Raw genomic sequence first — 18,506 nt, 5'->3', positions numbered from 1 at the left:
GGTGGAAGCTCCTCTTGAACCCTCATGTTTCACAAGAGAAAAGTAAAGACTGGCCTTTTGAGCCCTGTTTTCCTGGAGAAGAAGTTGAAGCAGCTCAGGTGCACCAAGTCAGACCGCTGGTCTTTGCTGCATTCTTGACCTCAGCTCCTACACCAAGACCTCCGGGACCAAGCAACTCACCACGAATTACCAGCCAACTGAACCAGTTTCCCTGCAGCTGCATCACCCTCTCCCATTCAGCCAACTGGGAAACCGGGGGCTGTCTTCTGAGACCAGAAGGAGCAGGACAGGCTGTCCACCACACAACTCATGTCAGGCATTTGATTCGGGACCACCGGAACACCACGTGCTCGCAGCCTCCCAGAGCATGGCTGTCTTTGGCCGACACTGGTATGGAACCACTTCAGAAGGCACTCGGGATCAGGAGGTTGCAAGCTGGATACTTACAGATTGGAGCACTCTCCAGGAAATCTGGGAGAGATAAAGCTCTAGAAGAAAAGGCCCCCAACCCATGCACCAGACACTGGCTGCATCATTTGCCTGTGCCCTCATTAGCATGCTGCTTTGGGGCTGTGGTGCAGTTTTTAAGCCAGTGTCTGCTCATCTCCACCTAAAAGCTCATTCTACTTAATATTTGGTCTCACGGACCAGACCAAACCCACTGGAAAACAAAGTTCCTGGCCTTTGTCAGGGCCTCAATACAAATTGCTTTGATCTACGATTTCTAATGGCACTTGCATATAAAGACACAGCTGCTGGTAAATTTGTAAACGTCTCTCACCAGCTCACAGCTTGCCCATCTCTTAACACTGTGTTCGGCCTACAGGAACCGAGCTCCTAGAGCTGTCGCCTGCCACGCAGCACCTTACACAGCCCAAGGGCAGCCAGGTTGCCTTCTGTCATGTGCTCTTTCAGTCTAATGGAATCAGTCTTGCGAGATGCTCTGTTGGAGACACCACTGCAGTACAAAACCTCGCTGCAGCACGCAGAGTTTTATCACAGGTTCCATCATACTTAAAACACTACAAGCAACAGCAAAACCCACATGTCCTGCCCGTTTCCAGCTACAGCCGCAATACAGCAGCTCAGATGCTCTGGTTCCTTGTTGTTACCAACCATGTTATCATGCAACAGTGTTTTGCACAAAGAAGATGAGCTCCTTTACCTCTCAGTGCTGATGCGGTAGCGAGCCTCCCGGTTACCCACGTTGCGAACCAGCAGAGTTTTCTGGGAGCTGTACTTGACTGGACAGATGGAGAAGTTCAGCTGGTCAGGGAAGTCCAGGATAGCTCGGGCACCTACAGCTCGGATTGGCACAATAAACTTTTCCCTTTCTGTGATGCAGGTGAGCTGGTGGAAATAATCCTGCAGGGAAAGAAACAATCTCAGCACAGTGCATTTTGTACCATCCCATGGCAGAAGAAAAACTGCTGGTTTTATGACTCTAACAGTAGCATCCAGTAACGTCAAAGGGCTTTTTACCTTAAGGACCTTTCATTCCTGTAGTGTGAACAAGGCTGCTAACTTGCAAAGAAGAAACAATCCCATTGATTCGCCTGCTTTCACAGCAAGCTGGCAGAACCTGACGAAATTTTCTGATACTTTGATTCAGAGGCACCAACATAGAGCAATTTCATGGAAGGGATTACAGCAGTAACAAGAACCCGTGATCATCCCCACCGCAGATGATCAAAGGCTCCACTAAGCACCCAGCTGTGCCACAGTACTAGCTCCAATCCCAGCAACACAGTGACCTCACTGATGCTGGCCAGGGAGGGGATGCTCAGGTGCCTTTTCAAAAGGACTTTGCCACGTGCACGACCAACACTCAGTCTTTGGTGAAATATTTAACAAGCTGGACATGGGAATTGTTTTAATGTCAGGTGAGTTTAGGGTAAGTGTGTAATTCCTACCCTTTCCCAGAGCAATATAGGGACAAGGCTGGGGTCACACACCCTTAAAAAGCTAGCTGATCCATCTCCCAACCGCAGAACTGGCTCAGCTCTACACCCAATCTACTCCTGCAAGATGTCTGACAAGTACTTAAAAGCACTAACAATTCCACCCCTGCTCTCAGCAGCCTATTCCAGCTCTACACTAGACTTAAAGAGTTCTTCCTGTGCCTAATCTCAGGTACATGAAGGCAAGGCTAAAGCAACAAGGATTTGGCCTCAGAGACAACCATGACCTTGAGAGAGCAAACTGCCTCTCGCCATTCATGCACAGGCACGTTGCGTGCCGAGCCCCCTCTCCAGGGACGCCCTGGGACGCTGCATCCCGTACAAGGCTGGACTCAGCTCTTCAGAGTGCCCTGACCTTCAGCCACGCTCCGTGACCCACCAGAATGGGACCTTGCACCAAGCTGAACAAAGCCTCAGGCCAAACCGGGGGAAAGCCAAGGGAAGAGGGGTGCCAGGCAGAAGCTGGCTGTGCAGGCTGCTGTGAACCCACAGTCCTGTGAGCATTTGCAAGCTGAATAACCCTCCCGTGGGAGGAGATGGGGGCTGCAGATCTCCACTGCAGCACTGCCCTGCCTTACCAGCTCTGCTAGGCATTTACTTACAGTCTACGGGTACAGCTGGAACCAATTCACAGCCTTGTTTTACCTTGCAACTGCAAACCCTTAGACGGTTTCAATCCAGGTTTCTAAACAAACATGCCTGGGTGAGAGAGGGGTTGCATCGCTTCCACACTTTAAAGTTTCTTTTTAGACCCACCAGCTTCAGTCTACAGATTTTCATGAAAATACAACTTCATCCTTCATACAACTCCTCTCCCAGTTTCAAGGAAAACACCTGTCACTGTGCAATGGTTCCTCTTCTCCTATTCACCTTCGAGAAGCAATAAGTTACAAGCTCTGGCCTGCGAAGTATCACCACTGGCATTTGAATTCGCACCCAATGAAATTAAAGAACTGCTTGTGTCTCAGAGGTGTCAGTTCAGGCTCTTTGCAAGCTCAGGTTAACGTTAATTACTGTCACAGTGACAGCAACCTTCACTGCCCAGCACACCAGCAAACGCAGGGGGCGGTTTTGCTGTGAAACCAACCCTAAATACCTCACTGAACCCATTGCATCAGACAACTGCAAAGAAGAGATCCTTGTAGCACAAAGTAACGTAGCAAGTCAAGCAGGGAAAGCTCCCTGCTGAAACCAGGATATCATAAAGGCTGGAAAAGAAGGGCCATTAAGAGAGGAGAGACTGGAGGATGTAGACAGCTTCCCATGAGAAGGGGTGGCCCTTCTCCTGCCTTCCTCAGCCACCAATTCACAGCAGGCTTTGAAATCGGTCACTTGGCTCCAGGTTCATTTTGCACAGGGCCATTTGCCTTGATTTTCTGCCCCTTTCCTCCCCTCAAAAGTCATCTTAAAAGGATACTTGGAATAGCTTCAGTGTGCTACCAAACATCTAACAGCACCCGACTGAATTCTGATTTCAGTAATGCAATAACTCATCAGCCTGTCATAATTCACATTAACGAGCATTAATTCAGTCTCCACTGAGCAACAGTAGTGAATTTGGCAAACCTTACAGACTGAACGCGTATTGCTTGAATATATTGTATTGCTACAGCAAAAAGAGCGAGAGGACAAAACAGAATAAGCTGTGCTATGTATTCATATGCTTCTTGCTTCCTTCTTCCTTTAAGATAATCTATTAATAAGCCAAAGGACACACACAAAGGTAGGTATTCCTGTCTATTGCCAGTCAGTTCCATGATGGTTTCCAATCAGGCAGAGACTGTCAGACCATAACGCAAGGACACCCGAACACAGGGTGGCACGAGAACACCCACACCGTGCAGCTGAAGCCCTAAACCCGAAATGTGTACAACAGAAGCAGCAAGAGTAACTACCTGGAAACGCTGACCCACAGAAAGATTAGCATTTCTTATTTCTAAGGAGAGTGCCAATAAACAGAGACATGTCAGCTCTTTATTTACCTTCTGACAGTCCCATCCTGTGGCACATTCCCAAATGACTGCAAGACAATAGGAAATTGCTCATTTTTCAAGCAAGCGCTATATGGCACGTGGCATTTCAGCCACTAACAACTCACATGGTCCTTTTATTTAGGGCTTAGCTGCAATTTTACTCCCTTGAATCAGGAGTGACTTTGCTGAAGTCAGACTTACCCCAGGGAAGAACAGATTCAAACCAGCTCCACAGCAGGAGGAGTGCCCAGCCCTGGCAGAGGGGTTTGTACCTGCGTCCCAGCTCACGGGGTTATCCACCCTCCCTGCAGGTGATGGAGCAGCAGAGGGGCAGAGCCTCTTCAAAGGCAGCGCTCGTCAGCCTTCCACAACTAACACACAGGTGTTCTGCGTGCAAGCCACTGCCAGCCCAACGCAGGCGGCTCTGCAGAACCATTTCCCAAAGCCTCTTTGCTGAGGGGTTTTCAAGGCGCCGTGCACCTCCTGGCTGTGCTGTTGATGCGTTTCTAGCTGAGCTACGGCACTCTGGTGCTTCGCTGGCCCCACACTCCATCAAGTATGAGACAAAATGCTCAATTCGTACAAAATTCTGATTCAGCTGTATAAATCCCCACGTGCTCCTCGCTGAGCAGCAGGCATCCCTCTCCCCATGCCCTGCACAACCCCCAGTGCACCAGAAACCACCGGAGTGTCGCTGAAGCTCTGCTGGCAGAGCTCCCTGCTCCATACACTCGCCAGTTCAAGGGCAAGACAAGGGACAAAGTATTGGACATGGGGGTTCTTGAGGGCTCTCTCACCCCACTTGTATTTGTGGTGATGTTCACGTGTTGCTCTGCTGCCTCTAAACTCGAAGAGCAGCACTTTGCCCTTCACGGGCACCAATATACCTCTGCCACCCCCCAAAAGTACACTAATTAATATGAATAAATCAGAGTTTGAAGACACCGGTGTACTTTGCAAAGCCTACCTCAATGAGATTAAGCTCTTGTGTCACTTGAGTAGTTTGGAGAACTGCCCTAGGACAACAGAATTTTAACCCTAAATATTAACGATGTGAAATAATTTCTCATCCCTCCAAAGGAACAGATTATTTCACAAGCATGGGGAGCTAGGGACCACAGGGCATTTTCTCTTCAGTTTTCTATATCTGTGCTGTTTGAGGATAGGACAAAGTGTTAAATTATATCTAAGTAGCAAGTGAAAGATGAAGAAGCAGGTACGCCCAAAGAGATCTTGCACCGCTGGCCCGGCGCAGAAACATCTGCTGGCTCAAAGCTGTCCCCTGGCCTCGTCTCTCCAACAAAGCCATGCGAAGGACAGTGCTAAGAGGTAGCAGGACGGTGGTGAAAGGACTCAGCCTGCCTGTCCTTGTTTCCCTGCAGTGCTTCCTCCCATCCATGCCAGGTATTAAATTCTTCTGCACTAACAAGCCTCCAGATAACAGTATTGACCCTTCACATCACAGCACTGAGAATCAGACCTGCCAGGGCCACAGCACTGATGTGCAAACCTCTAAGCAAAGGCACGGCGCGTTTGGCATGGAAGAGGTGCCAGCTGACAGAGCAGCCACAGTAACACGCGTGACGGCCACAGCGCAGGCTCTGGGTAACGTGTCTGCCTGCAGCTTGTACCTGCCCGTTTATTCCCCTATGTGCTCGTTCAGGCAGATGTCTCAAAGCCACCTGCAGCCCAACAGCCTCCTGCCGAGTTAGGGACATCTAGAGCTCAGTGTGCCTGTGCCCGGCTGGCTCCCTGCCACCTGCACAGCGCTCCCTCTGCCCCAGCCTCCCAGCTGCATCGCAGACAGACAAGTGTCCTCAGGGACAGCCCAGCTGCAAGGCTTGAAAACAGAGGGGATGGAAAAGCACCATCTTTGCTCCAGTCCAGGGTGAGGCAGGGAAGTGGCTGCCCGATGGGAAACAGAAAAGCTCTCTGGATCTATTTGTTCCTCTAGTATTTTCCACAATAATTAAACCCCTACTGTTGGGATGAGATGGTCAAACATCAATACCCCACCCTGCCATTTTCCTATAGTTCCACATGCATCTTCCCTCACGAACACTCAGGGAAGCGCAGGGAGGGAAAGCACAGCCCATCAGTCCCTGCTGCAGCAGCTAACAGCATCCTAACAGACCAGCTGCAGACTGCCCGACCACAGCCTGGAGCAGACCCCACAGCAGGCTGTGGGCTATAACCAGTGCGTAAAATCCGCCATGACTTCAGACATAATGTTCTGCTGTCTCGCTACCGTGGCCAACACGCGAGGCATTAAGGTGACTCCAGTTTCCACGGGTGGCAGTCCTCACTCTGATCAGGCTCACTTTAGGTCCTCCAAGTAACAAGTCACTTTTAAACACACCTCTGTATCTACCGTTAGTGGAGCAAACCCATAATCACACAGCAGTGGACAGATACCAGAAACCAACACCTCGGGAGGCCGCCCCACTACAGACGGCACTCTCTTATCTCTCAAACCAGCAGACATGACATTAAACGTTCCATCACTGAAGGACAAAAGTGATCTGAAACATGTAAGAGCCTCCAGCCTATGAGAGCATAATCTTCCCCATGGGGAAGGAGTTTCCCCTGGTTCTAGATCCAGGACAACCCCACTGGAACCAGGACAGTCCTCAAAACCCACAGCAGATGCCCTGTTCTGAATCCAGCCCAGCAGGTTCAGCTTACACTGAAGGCACCGACCTCTCTGGACCTCCAGTCTCACCTCGTTCTCCTCCGGGGTGAACAGGATGCGGAAAGTTGCACACAAGCCAGGTGCTACTTTACAGCACACACCACTGGGGCTGGTCAACTTGAAGTAAGGCGATGGCTCCAAGACAACCTTCACCAGCCGAGGAACCTGCAGGGAAGACAGGAAACTATGATTTTGCCACTCGTACGGAAACATGAGGAGAAAATACCTGGCCGTGCCCTGGGGACATCCCTCCTTAACCACTTTTCCAAAGCACTTCTAACTCTTGAGGTTGTCACAACCCAGACTGGAAGCCCAGAGAGTCGCAACAGTTCTGTGATCCCCTTGGGTTAAATTAAGGTGAAATGACACCAAGCGACCGGTTAAAATGTTTTACTTGCGGTAGAAAACAATTTAAACTTGGAAAAGGATAATAAGCAATGTGGTGTCTTACAAAGGGAGAGGGAGAGGGAGAGGGAGAGGGAGAGGGAGAGGGAGAGCAATCCGGATCAGCACCCCTGGATCCAGTGCTGTCTCAGGTCCGACCATCTTGGCTGGTGGGTGCAGACGCAACAAAGTTTCTGTCCCCTTTTCAGTTCATCTTACCAGCTGGTTAGCACACTTCTGCTTCTGGGGCAGAAATGCTCACCTCTTGTCAGGCCTTGCCGCCTCTTCAATGGCGACGGCACGAGGCCGTTAGCAAGGCCAGCATGGTGTCTGGCTGACACAATGGAGCCACACAGTACCGGGCTTACACAGTGCAGCCAGTGATGAGCGGCCTTGGTGCTCGAGGGGAAACTTTTGGTTTCACTCAGTTTCCCCCCCTCTGAGGTCCACATAAGGCATTTGTCAACACAACTACAAGGGAGTGGGGGGGTGCAGCCTTCCATACACTCCCGCTCCCTCAGGTGACATTCCTTAGACTAATCCAAAGGCCACAGCTGGTCCTGGAGGTTTTCTGTGTCGATGAATGTTTGAGGCATCAATGCCTTCAGTTCCTTACAGAGGAATACACCGGGATGGAATCCATTCTGCCAGGGCACAATAGCATATCAACCAGCCCAAAGAACCTGCGGGCTTCTGCCTGCACACACCCAAGCAGTCACGCCTCTGGAGGGGGATGAAATACCCGAAGGCAAAACAGCACCTGTTATACTGGGGGGAGGAAGAAATTCACTTCTAACATACTGGGTTTGAGTGGGGCAGTCAAGCTGCACTGCTACAGTCACGCAGGCAGACCAGCAAGAGGAGACCACAGACACTGTGGCCTTACTGGGAATAAAAGGAAACCTGGAGAGCAAAAGGAGGAACATAGGAAGACAACGAGACAAGAAACAAGGAGATGGCTTAAGGGAACTTAGAGTGGGCTGTAAAGAAGCAAGGGAGAAGCCAAACACACTACAGGGAAAGGCTGATGCAGAAGATGAGAGCGGTCAACTTGCCAAAATGATGGAAAGCCACACAGCCCCCCAGGCTGGGCCTATCAATTATGGCCTTCAGAGGCATTTTCTGCCTTGAGATACGTGACCAGCACTGACTCATGGTGTGGTTTCGTTGTTAAAAGCCACTCTTGGCTCTCTGGAGGCTCTTGCTGCCTGGTGCCTGTAGCCAGGCAGCTGCCAGTGCAGGCAAGGCAGATTTCTGGGCACTCCTCCCCACAGCCAGGAGTCCAGGCAGGTACCCTGCTGCAGGTTTCTGCCCTCTGGGATACCACAAGCACAGACACAGCAAAGAGGTGTTTTCTAGCACACTGATGTCAACACCTGAACACCAAATCTCATCTCAGAAAGTCTAAAACAGGCAATTTTGACTGACAAGCAGCTTCACTGATAAATAACAAACCCACGTGAGGCCTGGGCAAAATGGAGGTTCATTCTTCACCACCCGCTCGAGCCCGATAACCCACGGCCAAGGCAGTCCTGACGTCTCCAAACACCCTTTGCTCCCAGCAGTGCCCTGGGACAGCAAGACCCAGGAGAACATTTTACACTGCAGACAAACATTTTGGTCACCAAGACCCTTGGGAGATGAGCTAAGACCTTCAGCAAAAGCCACCGAGAACATCGCTGAGAGTGGTGAGGAGCAGCCTGAAGACAGAAAAGCAATTTTACAACACACAGGGAAGAGCAGTAACTATACAGCAGAGCACTTCTCTATTTGAATGACTACAGAGCCTCTATCTGGAATATACACTTTGCTGTTAGCTGGATTTTTATGGATCAGACAAGCTCAGGCTACCATGCAGTACAGGTCAGCGTGATTTGGAGGGATCTGTGAAACTGGTGAGAAAACTTTGAGACAGAGTACAGTGTTGCTGGACATCACCAAAAGCCAACAAAATTAGAATATAAGCACCTCTCTTGGGATTATCACCTCTATGTTTGTGTACTTCAATATGCCAAGGATTTCCCTTAAAGCTGATCTTGCTTTTCCACCAGAGCTCTCCAATGGCTGAGGACTTACTAGCTTCAAAACTAATTCCTTCTGGAAAAAATCAACAGCTCACACATTGCCTCCCCTTTACACGGCATACAAATCACAAGGTGCAGCTGCACAAGTTTATTATTTTTTACTGGGAATAGCAGAAATGCGGATGCAGATGTTGTTTTCCACTCGAGGAAGCATGAACAGAGCAAACTGACTGTTTGCCTGTTGGCTGGTACTTGGCAACGACAAATATTTTGAAGTGCCATCTGGATAACGGAGCAGCTGAAGCCCAAAAACTTAATGGGAACAAAGCAGAGCCATAGGAACCAAGAGAAACTGAGGCACATTTAAACTAGGAAAGAGGATACCTACAGCAAAGAGTGCCCAGAATCAGTGTGGACCCCATGAATGGTGTCCCTTGGACAGGGGCACCCATGCTGCTCTTTCCAGTACTCCCAAGCTAAACCAGGCCAGGAACGGGGCAGGACTCTCCAGGAATAACTGAGGGACCACCCTGAAACTGTCTTTGCCAAAGGGTCTTCCATTTTCAACCATGTCCCTGTCAAAACCCGTTACCTCAGAATATACTTTGACTTCTCTTGCTGTTCCCCCACCTGCAACATGCCCTGACAGATTTTTTTGTCCCCTTGTTTGTTTTCCAACAAGACTGGTAGATTTGGAGGGGGATTAATTCACGTGCTCTCACGTACACGTCCATCTGCCCATCCTGCCCTCCTCTCACATACACATCTTCTTCTTCATTACAGAACAGTATCTTTAATTACACCTTTCTTTTTCGGAACTTTCTCTGCTTCCAGCACACTTACTCTTACGTGTCAAGAGAAACCCTTGTGTGTACGATGCTCTCTCCCAGAGCACTTTCCCACTCAGCTCCTTTCCTCTCTCCTGTCTTTTCCCACTAGCTGCTCTTGGAACGTGCCTCATTCAAGCAAACATTTCCCCTGCTGAAATTCAAATTTTCCTCTTTATAGTGCAACAACATTGCTGACATTTTTCAACTTCTCCCTTCTCAACTTTTCTGGGAAATCTCAAAATGATCACAACTTTTTCAAGTAAAGGTGGAGACCTTCAAGAGAATATTACTCTGGATGTGCTGCGGTTCTCCAAAGGGAAAGCAGAGAGCCACGCTGCTAAGAGAAAACTGAGCAGAACTGCATTAAGCTTAGCAGGAGCCTAAAGTGGCACCGGAAGGCCTCCCACCGCTTCTGCTAGATCAGTCCGTTTCCCCTGCTGCTTCAAAACACCCTTCCTGGAGTGCTAATGCCACTAACCCTAACCTCCTCCAGCATGAAGTGGAGAAGGCTCAAGCCCTGGGCTTTGACAGCGAGCTGCACAGAGGCAGCTGAACAGGCTGCGAGAGGCAGAGGTGCCCTGCCAGAAACCGAGACTAACCAGGGAGCCACCAGCACATGGTGCACACTCGAGGTAAAGCAGGAGAGAAGGTAACAACTGTACAACCCCCAACATCCCCATCAATGCAGGGCTTTCAAGGGGAAGGACGCTGACTAGAAAAGCTCCTTTGCGTTAGATACCACCAATGCATGGCCAAAATCAGGGGGAGGATTCCCAGCATGGGAAGACTTCCACCGTCTTGCAAAATAAAGGTGGTGAGACATGTTATTCTGGATGTGTCGTGCTGCAGCAGATAACTTGTTACGCTGTAAACCACAGGAATTACATGGCTCTCCCAGCACAGTGTTAAACCTCTGCATCCCAGCACTTACCTTGTCAGTGTTCCTCAGAATCAGTGGCACTTCATAGACCTCGAAGGGGATGTAGTTCTGAAATACCACCTCTGAAGGAAAAGGCTGAAACAAGCTCTGGTCCAGGTCAACTGCTGAGAACTGGAGAGGCAAGATAGAGCAGTGAGAGGAGGGTCAGCTGCTGGCAGAAAGATTCACGACAGAATCCTACACCGATCTCCAGTGGAGTACAGTCTCTCGGTGAGTACATCCGCACAGCTCACGCTAGGGAAACAACCCCCTACCTCTGTTCTGAGCTGATCAAAAGTTTCTGGACCACACTAAGCAGGCTCAAGCTAAGAAGCTCTTTTGGTAGGTGTTCCTCCAGGTTTCCTTCTCCAGAAGGCAAGGCAGCGCTTACTGCCAGCAGAGCCCTGTGCTGACGTGGTCACACAGCTCCAGAGCCCTTCCTGAAGAGCCACCAGCACTCATGGAGCAAGCGAAACCCAAGAATTTACAGGAGATATCTGTATATCTGGCAGCCTGCAAAATCTCACACCCTGTAAAGGTCCCACACATTGTTCCAACCCAAAACATTAATGCACTTGGTTTTGTTAAATCTTTTTAACAAAGCAAAACAGGTAATCACTATAGGCCCTCAGCCTTCAAAGGCCAATGCTGCCACCGTCAAAGGAGTCCCATGACCCCAAGCATTTGACAGTGACTACACCAAAGCACGAGGTGGCTATTTCACCAGGAGGATGGAAAATGGGAAGCTCGGGCCCTTGTGGCCTGCCCCTGCCTTCCCCCAGTATCAGCTAAACTCCAGCAAACCCCACCAACTTCAGCAGAGGTTATTTATATTGATTTAGCACAGATCAGGACTTCCAACCTCTCACCAGGGAAAAACGTTCTACCTTTCCCCAGCAGAAAGAACTCCACCACCACCAGCAGTTTGAAAAGACAACAGGCCCTAGGCGCTGAGGTATTCAGATGAGCCAGAGGCACGCCTGTCACAAACACACACCCTCTTCAAATGTCACATCAAACAGCACGGAAAAGGGCAGGAAAAGTTTACCTTGTGATGGGAGGCTTCTCCCATGTCTAGAAGCTGGGTAATCCGGGGCCGCCTCATCTCCCGGGTGCTGGCCAGCCTCTGCTGGGTGGTCAGAGACATCTCCTTCAGGAAGGCAGAGGGAGTCAGCTGAAACGCAAAACACCAGCAGAAAGGATTTACTTTTTTTTCTTTTCTGCAGAAAGGATTTTTGTGTTCAAGTACCACTGATCAATAATTTGTGATCACAGCCACTAGGATAGTCCTGGAAGTCCTGTAAACTACCTGCTGAAATATTTAACATCAGTAAGTTAATGATATAGAGCTGAATACACACGCTCCAAGCAAGTGGCTCTGTCCCTTTAGCATCTCCTTCATGAGGTGATGTGACATGTTTGGGGATTTCTGCTCTTTGGGTATTTGTCCCCTCTTGAGTTTTGCTGGATTGAGCCAGAGACCTTTGAAGAGAGCGGGGAGGAGTTATCAGAAATCCCCTAACTCCACCCTTGCACAGTGCTCACACCAACTCGCAGGTGGAGATGGCACTGCTGGGTGAGTCAGAGGAAAGCAGACGAGCAGTGTTGTGCCAAGACAGAGGTGGAGAGGAATGGGTCCAAGTTTTCTTTATTTCTTTTCCATCAGCGCTTGCTTCCTCTCTGTTCTGGCCTCACAGACCCCTCCACAGGAGGATACAGAGATGTCTCCTTGACAGAGCCTCAACACTGGGTCACCTCCAGTGAAGGGAGCTCCAGCCAGCAAACGGGACAGTTGTGGGTGGCAAGGAGGAATCGCCCTGAATCCCCACTGCTGTTTGCAGGGCTGCATCTGTGCTCCACACAGGACACGGGATGCCATAAAACAACTCCTTTGGAAGCTATTCTATCTGGGACAGCCGTGTCCTGTCAAGACTCCAGGCGGTTTGAGCAGCCCACCACATGCCCAGCAGCCCAGCGGTGTGGCCAGGGCAGCACTGGCAGGTATGCCCCTGTGACAGGAGATGTTACTGCCCACACAGCAAAGAGGAGGGCAGGCAGCACATTTGTGCTTCAGCTGTTCCCGTGCAAGGCCCAGTACATTCCTTTATCTCGGCTCCACTGGCACCTTCAGGCAAGACCCTGGACTTTCCCTGAAGCAACACAGCCCACCCCCCCGCACCATGACAGCCCCCTCCAACAGAAGTACGGCAGCAAAGAGGTGGGGAGTGGTGCCTGGCTCCACAGCGCCCTGACAACGGGAGGGGAAGGCAGAGGAGGGGCAGGGGCAGCTTCCCTAAGGAGCCTTAGCCCAGCTCCTACCCGGCCCCCAGCAGGTACTTACAGGCACACGCCGCTCTGCCTCTCTGACCAGCTTCGGATAACAGCGTACTGCCACCTTTCTCTGGAGTCCATCAGCCATTTTGGGGGATCCCATGGACTGATGAATCTTGCCAGTGGCCACGACTAGGAAAATCTGGAAGGAGTAACAGGGAGACTTAAAAAATCCAGAATCCCATTCACGGCAGACCCAAAGGATACACCTGTGTCTCCAGGCTGTGGCATCCTTCCTAAGTGGAGAACATAAGGCTGCCTCACACTGTTTCGTGATTAGACCATATGTAAGTGGCAGAGTTAAGATTCATAGAAGTCAAACTCCATAAAAAAACTCCCTGAGCCAAAACAGACTTTAGCTGTGGGTGCAGTCCCAAGAGCCACAACTATTTGTTTTCATGAACTTCAGCTGTCAGCTGACAGTGAGATGCACCAAGGGTCCCTTCCAGGAGCCTGATGGAGATTCCCCAGCTCCACATACTATCATTTACTGCTGTGGCTCCTGCCTTAAGTCTTTACAGTACCATTTTCCCCTTCCCAGCATCCGATCTCTGCTATTCTGGCTTGGCAACTTTGCATCTCCCTTTTTATTTACTCTTTCTGGCATCCGGACCACAGTTCAAAGAACCGTTTAAGCTGGAAAAGACCTTTAAGATCATTGAGGGCAGCTGTAGACCCAGCACTGCCAAGCCCACCGGTCCTTTCCCTGGATGTACGCAGGAGCTGCTGCTCAGAAATTCACCTACGGATTTCAAATGCAGGACCGAGGGCCCCTGCCCCGGGCACTCCCCTGCCCCAGGTACCCCCCTCTCGCACAAGGGATGCCCCCAGCCCCGCGGCGTGGGGCAGGGGGTGTCAGTGCCTCCCCGAGCTCCCCCGCAGCCCCGGTCCCTGCTCTGCCACGCTCCCAAGCCGCCCCGCCCGCAGCTGAGCCACCCGGGCAGCACCGGCACCCAGAGCCACCCTCCGGCTTTTGGCCGTGGAGGGGACGCAGACACCGCCCCGCAGCATCCCTCACCTCTCTCACTCCGCGGGGGCTGTGGGGACACACTCACGGGAGGATCCCCACTGCCAGACTGGCTGGTATCCCCACTGCCAGACTGGCTGTTGCCCCTGTTGCCAGGGCAACTGGGCATCACAGCCAGCCCTAACACCACCATGGCAACGGCAGGGATGGGGGCTGGGGGGGCAGCTCTGTGACATGGGGGCAGGGGGCACAGGGATGCTCAGTGCCCAAAGCCCCCAGTGAGCACAGCCAAGGCCCTGAGACCGCCTCCAGCACACCGCCCGGCTCCAGCACAGCCGCAGCCCCGGGTGCATCACCCCGGCTCGCAGCAGCGGCTACAGACAGTCCCGGCAGAACCCAAAGGGCTTCTCCCAGCTTGAAGAGAGTGAGCCCACGGGCAGTGTAGGGTTAATTAACTCTGCTGCGGAGAGAGCCATATACCACTGGGGAACACTCAGGGGGGCAAAAGCGCCTGCAAAGCCACTCACACACAACCCACAGCAGTGCCAGCACCCCCCTCCGTAGGGAGAAGCTGCTTCCCTCTCCCCACGCTTGCTCCTAACCCGGATCCCAGTTCCATCAGCTCAGCTGCTTTGCTGCCACCTCACAGCTCCCAGCCTGCCCCTAGCCCTGCCACAGGCAAACACCGATGCACAAACCAGCACAACCACCCCTGTCCCTCTCGGGGACGCCGTGTCATAAATTACCCCTGCGAAGCGCAGCCCGACAGGCACAGCACTAACTCCTGACTGGACCCCGGCTCCCCCCACGCCCTCACCCAGCAGCTCCAGCCCCCTGGGCTCTGCTCAGGCAGATGCACTGCACCCCAGTGCCTCTGCCCAGTGCCCTTGTGCAGGGGCTGGCTTGGGGATAAGAGGAGGTCAGGCCTTACTGAGCTTGGCTCAAATCCCTTGTGTTCATTTCAAGGCCAGAGCTGCTTCTGCAACCAGGAAAACAGGACGGCTTGGCTGCCTGGCAAGAGCACAGAGGAAAATGAGCCACGGTCGGGCCACAAACACACACCAGGGCCTGCTGGCACTTCTCACCTTCCCCCCACTTCCATGACTTTTGGAACCCCGTTTACAGGGATGATGAACTAAATCGCTATTAATATCCAAACTCTCCTTTGTTACTCTTGACATTTTTTTGGTGGGAACAGAAGGAAGATAAACGTCACTCAGCTGCTTCACTTCAAGAGAGCAGCTGACCCGACGGACCTTACGAAGTGCTCAGAATATTATGAACAGCCTTAAACCCAAGGATCGCTGCTGTGCCCAGTGTTCACAAAATCAGACCACTTTCCTACTTTGCAAACCAACAAAAATCAGAGATAAACACGTACAACATTTAGTAAGCACTACTCTGGACTAGAAATCATTTTCCCTCCCTTTCTGGCTAACTGGATCAAGGAACAGATGGATTTTCCCACTTATTTTCTGGGATGTGAAAGTCCAGCACCCTCAAACACAGCTCTACAATTTTTTACATCCTGACATTGAGTAGAATCACAGATCATATTCCCTCCTGCTTCCTTCTGTTCCACACCACCTATGCAAAGATTAACATTCCCTTCCCCTCGAGTTTTACACACACCCTGCAAGCAAGGCAGTAACTTCACTCCTTTACTCCAGAACAGCTGCAGTGTTGCACATGTCCGAAGGACTGGGCCCTTTACAGTTCCAGGAAAGGACAAGGCTGCCAGTTCCTTTTGTGTTTGCAAGAAACCCCAGAGCACAGCCCTGTCCTATGGACACAAGGCCATGCTGCAGCAAGAGCTGGGATTAAAGGCCTTCAGGGCCCGAGGGGGCTTGGCAAAAGCTGTGCTGAGGATGCAGCTGATGTGAGCACTTTGATATGGCCCTAAGGCACCCAAATCCTTTGTGCATGTGTCTGACAGCTTCCCTTAGTACAATAAAACTGAACAGAGCTCTGATGAGACTGTGCTGACAGGGACGGGAAATTAAGAATAAACAGCAAAGTGCTTAAAGGACATGAAGAACAAAAGGCCAGTTCCATGCGGAGGCACAGCTCCAGGCCTGGACAGACCCTGTGCCTCTCACTGTGCCACGTGCCAGAGCTCTCGTTTCAAGGGACCCCACGTCACTCGTGCCGGAGCAGCAGCGCCAGCCTCAGAGCTGTCTGGTACCAACTGATCGCCCTCCAGACTTAAAGGCTGGGGATAGATGGGCACACTCTGCCCTACAATACACTACACCCAGCTGCTCTAGTGGGGTCACAGACTGGGTGTGTCTGAATCTTGCTTCAGTATGCACAATCAATCCTCTGTCTTCTTCCTTCCACAAAGATCAACCATCTCCCTCTGGAGTAGTTGGTTAATTTGCCTTTCTACTACACTTTGCTGGAAGAGGAAGACACGAGATCTGTTACAAGTGAGACTCAGGATGCTGTTGAACAATTTTGTTCAGTTACATCATCTTGCCCTGTTCAGGATTAAGCAGAAAGGTCACATTTCTTGCCTAGGAATCCCCTGCTTAGCTATAATTACCATATAAACAGCATCTCAAGGGAGCCAGGAAAGGAGGAGAATTTCCAGGATGAATCTCTTGGCCCTCCAGCCCACTGCTAAGTGGCTGAGTGCTTTTCTAAATCAAATCTCGCTACCCAGGAAGCCTCACCTATCACCTTGATATTCCAGACCCTCTGAATTTTATCACTTTGGTACTGTCATCCTGCAATTTATTACAAAAGCTCTGCCATAGTTGAGAGGATGAACAGGAGCCCAGTGTTACACCTTCCTGTCATTTAATGAACTTCAGCTGTCAGCTGACAGTGAGATGCACCAAGGGTCCCTTCCAGGAGCCTGATGGAGATTCCCCAGCTCCACATACTATCATTTACTGCTGTGGCTCCTGCCTTAAGTCTTTACAGTACCATTTTCCCCTTCCCAGCATCCGATCTCTGCTATTCTGGCTTGGCAACTTTGCATCTCCCTTTTTATTTACTCTTTTTCTGGCATCCGGACCACAGTTCAAAGAACCGTTTAAGCTGGAAAAGACCTTTAAGATCATCGAGGGCAGCTGTAGACCCAGCACTGCCAAGCCCACCGGTCCTTTCCCTGGATGTACGCAGGAGCTGCTGCTCAGAAATTCACCTACGGATTTCAAATGCAGGACCGAGGGCCCCTGCCCCGGGCACTCCCCTGCCCCAGGTACCCCCCTCTCGCACAAGGGATGCCCCCAGCCCCGCGGCGTGGGGCAGGGGGTGTCAGTGCCTCCCCGAGCTCCCCCGCAGCCCCGGTCCCTGCTCCGCCAAGCTCCCAAGCCGCCCCGCCCGCAGCTGAGCCACCCGGGCAGCACCGGCACCCAGAGCCACCCTCCGGCTTTTGGCCGTGGAGGGGACGCAGACACCGCCCCGCAGCATCCCTCACCTCTCTCACTCCGCGGGGGCTGTGGGGACACACTCACGGGAGGATCCCCACTGCCAGACTGGCTGGTATCCCCACTGCCAGACTGGCTGTTGCCCCCGTTGCCAGGGCAACTGGGCATCACAGCCAGCCCCAACACCACCATGGCAACGGCAGGGATGGGGGGTGGGGGCTGGGGGGGCAGCTCTGTGACATGGGGGCAGGGGGCACAGGGATGCTCAGTGCCCAAAGCCCCCAGTGAGCACAGCCAAGGCCCTGAGACCGCCTCCAGCACACCGCCCGGCTCCAGCACAGCCGCAGCCCCAGATACGTCACCCCGGCTCGCAGCAGCGGCTACAGACAGTCCCTCGCTGACCCCGTTCCACTCTGACCCACTCCTGGGCCTCACCATGCCTGGAGATGGAAAAGTCCTCAGATAGACCCCTCTCTCATGGAGCTCCCTGCCCAGGTACACGGGTGCAGCTGAGACAGGGAAGTGCAGGAGGACCAAGTCTCCTCCAGGCTCCTTCGCAGTGACTGGCCTCATCGGTTCCAAGAAGACTTTCAAGCCAGCCACAAAATGAAGCATCAGCCATCGCCCCCAGGGAACACCCACGCTTTCAAAAAGAGAGCCCAGAAGCTGAAATTTCACCACTGTGGATGCTCAGGACCATGGAGTCAGAGGAGCTATGGGGTTTATATCGCTGCCCCCTCTCCATTCCTGGGCTGGCACATACCCACCTCTCCTCCCTCAGGGACCCACAAGCCCCTCTTCCCTTGCCAACACTCTCCCTGCCCCATGACCTCCCTCTGCTTTCCTGCACAATATCCAGCTGTCACCAGTAAGCTCAGCTTGGAGCCATCATTCCCAGGTCACACTTGGCTCTGCGGGCTGCCTGCGTTTCTGACTCCAAGAGGACACATGTGGGGCAGCCCAGGGCGTGGAGAGGAGATCACAAAGCCCCAGCACAGGCACTGCCAGCTTCTGGACACCAGGACCAGAGCCCTGGGGGTGACATAGG

The 18,506-nt window shown here is 52.0% G+C and overlaps 1 protein-coding gene across 1 annotated transcript in view; it reads right to left on the bottom strand.

Annotated features, from left to right (window-relative positions):
* LOC141961798 (hydrocephalus-inducing protein homolog) overlaps positions 1-18,031 on the bottom strand; it is a 120,274-nt gene extending 102,243 nt beyond the window's left edge. Inside the window, 6 exon segments of the mRNA XM_074909134.1 lie at positions 1,166-1,365; positions 6,657-6,791; positions 10,796-10,915; positions 11,832-11,957; positions 13,125-13,256; positions 17,894-18,031. Coding sequence (XP_074765235.1) covers positions 1,166-1,365; positions 6,657-6,791; positions 10,796-10,915; positions 11,832-11,957; positions 13,125-13,256; positions 17,894-18,031 — 851 coding nt within the window.
* Between the last annotated feature and the right edge of the window lie 475 nt (positions 18,032-18,506).

Source organism: Athene noctua, chromosome 6 (assembly GCF_965140245.1).
Source record: "Athene noctua chromosome 6, bAthNoc1.hap1.1, whole genome shotgun sequence".
NCBI lineage: Eukaryota > Metazoa > Chordata > Aves > Strigiformes > Strigidae > Athene > Athene noctua.
Note: the sequence above shows the minus strand (reverse complement) of the source record. Positions and strands in the feature narration are given on the sequence as shown.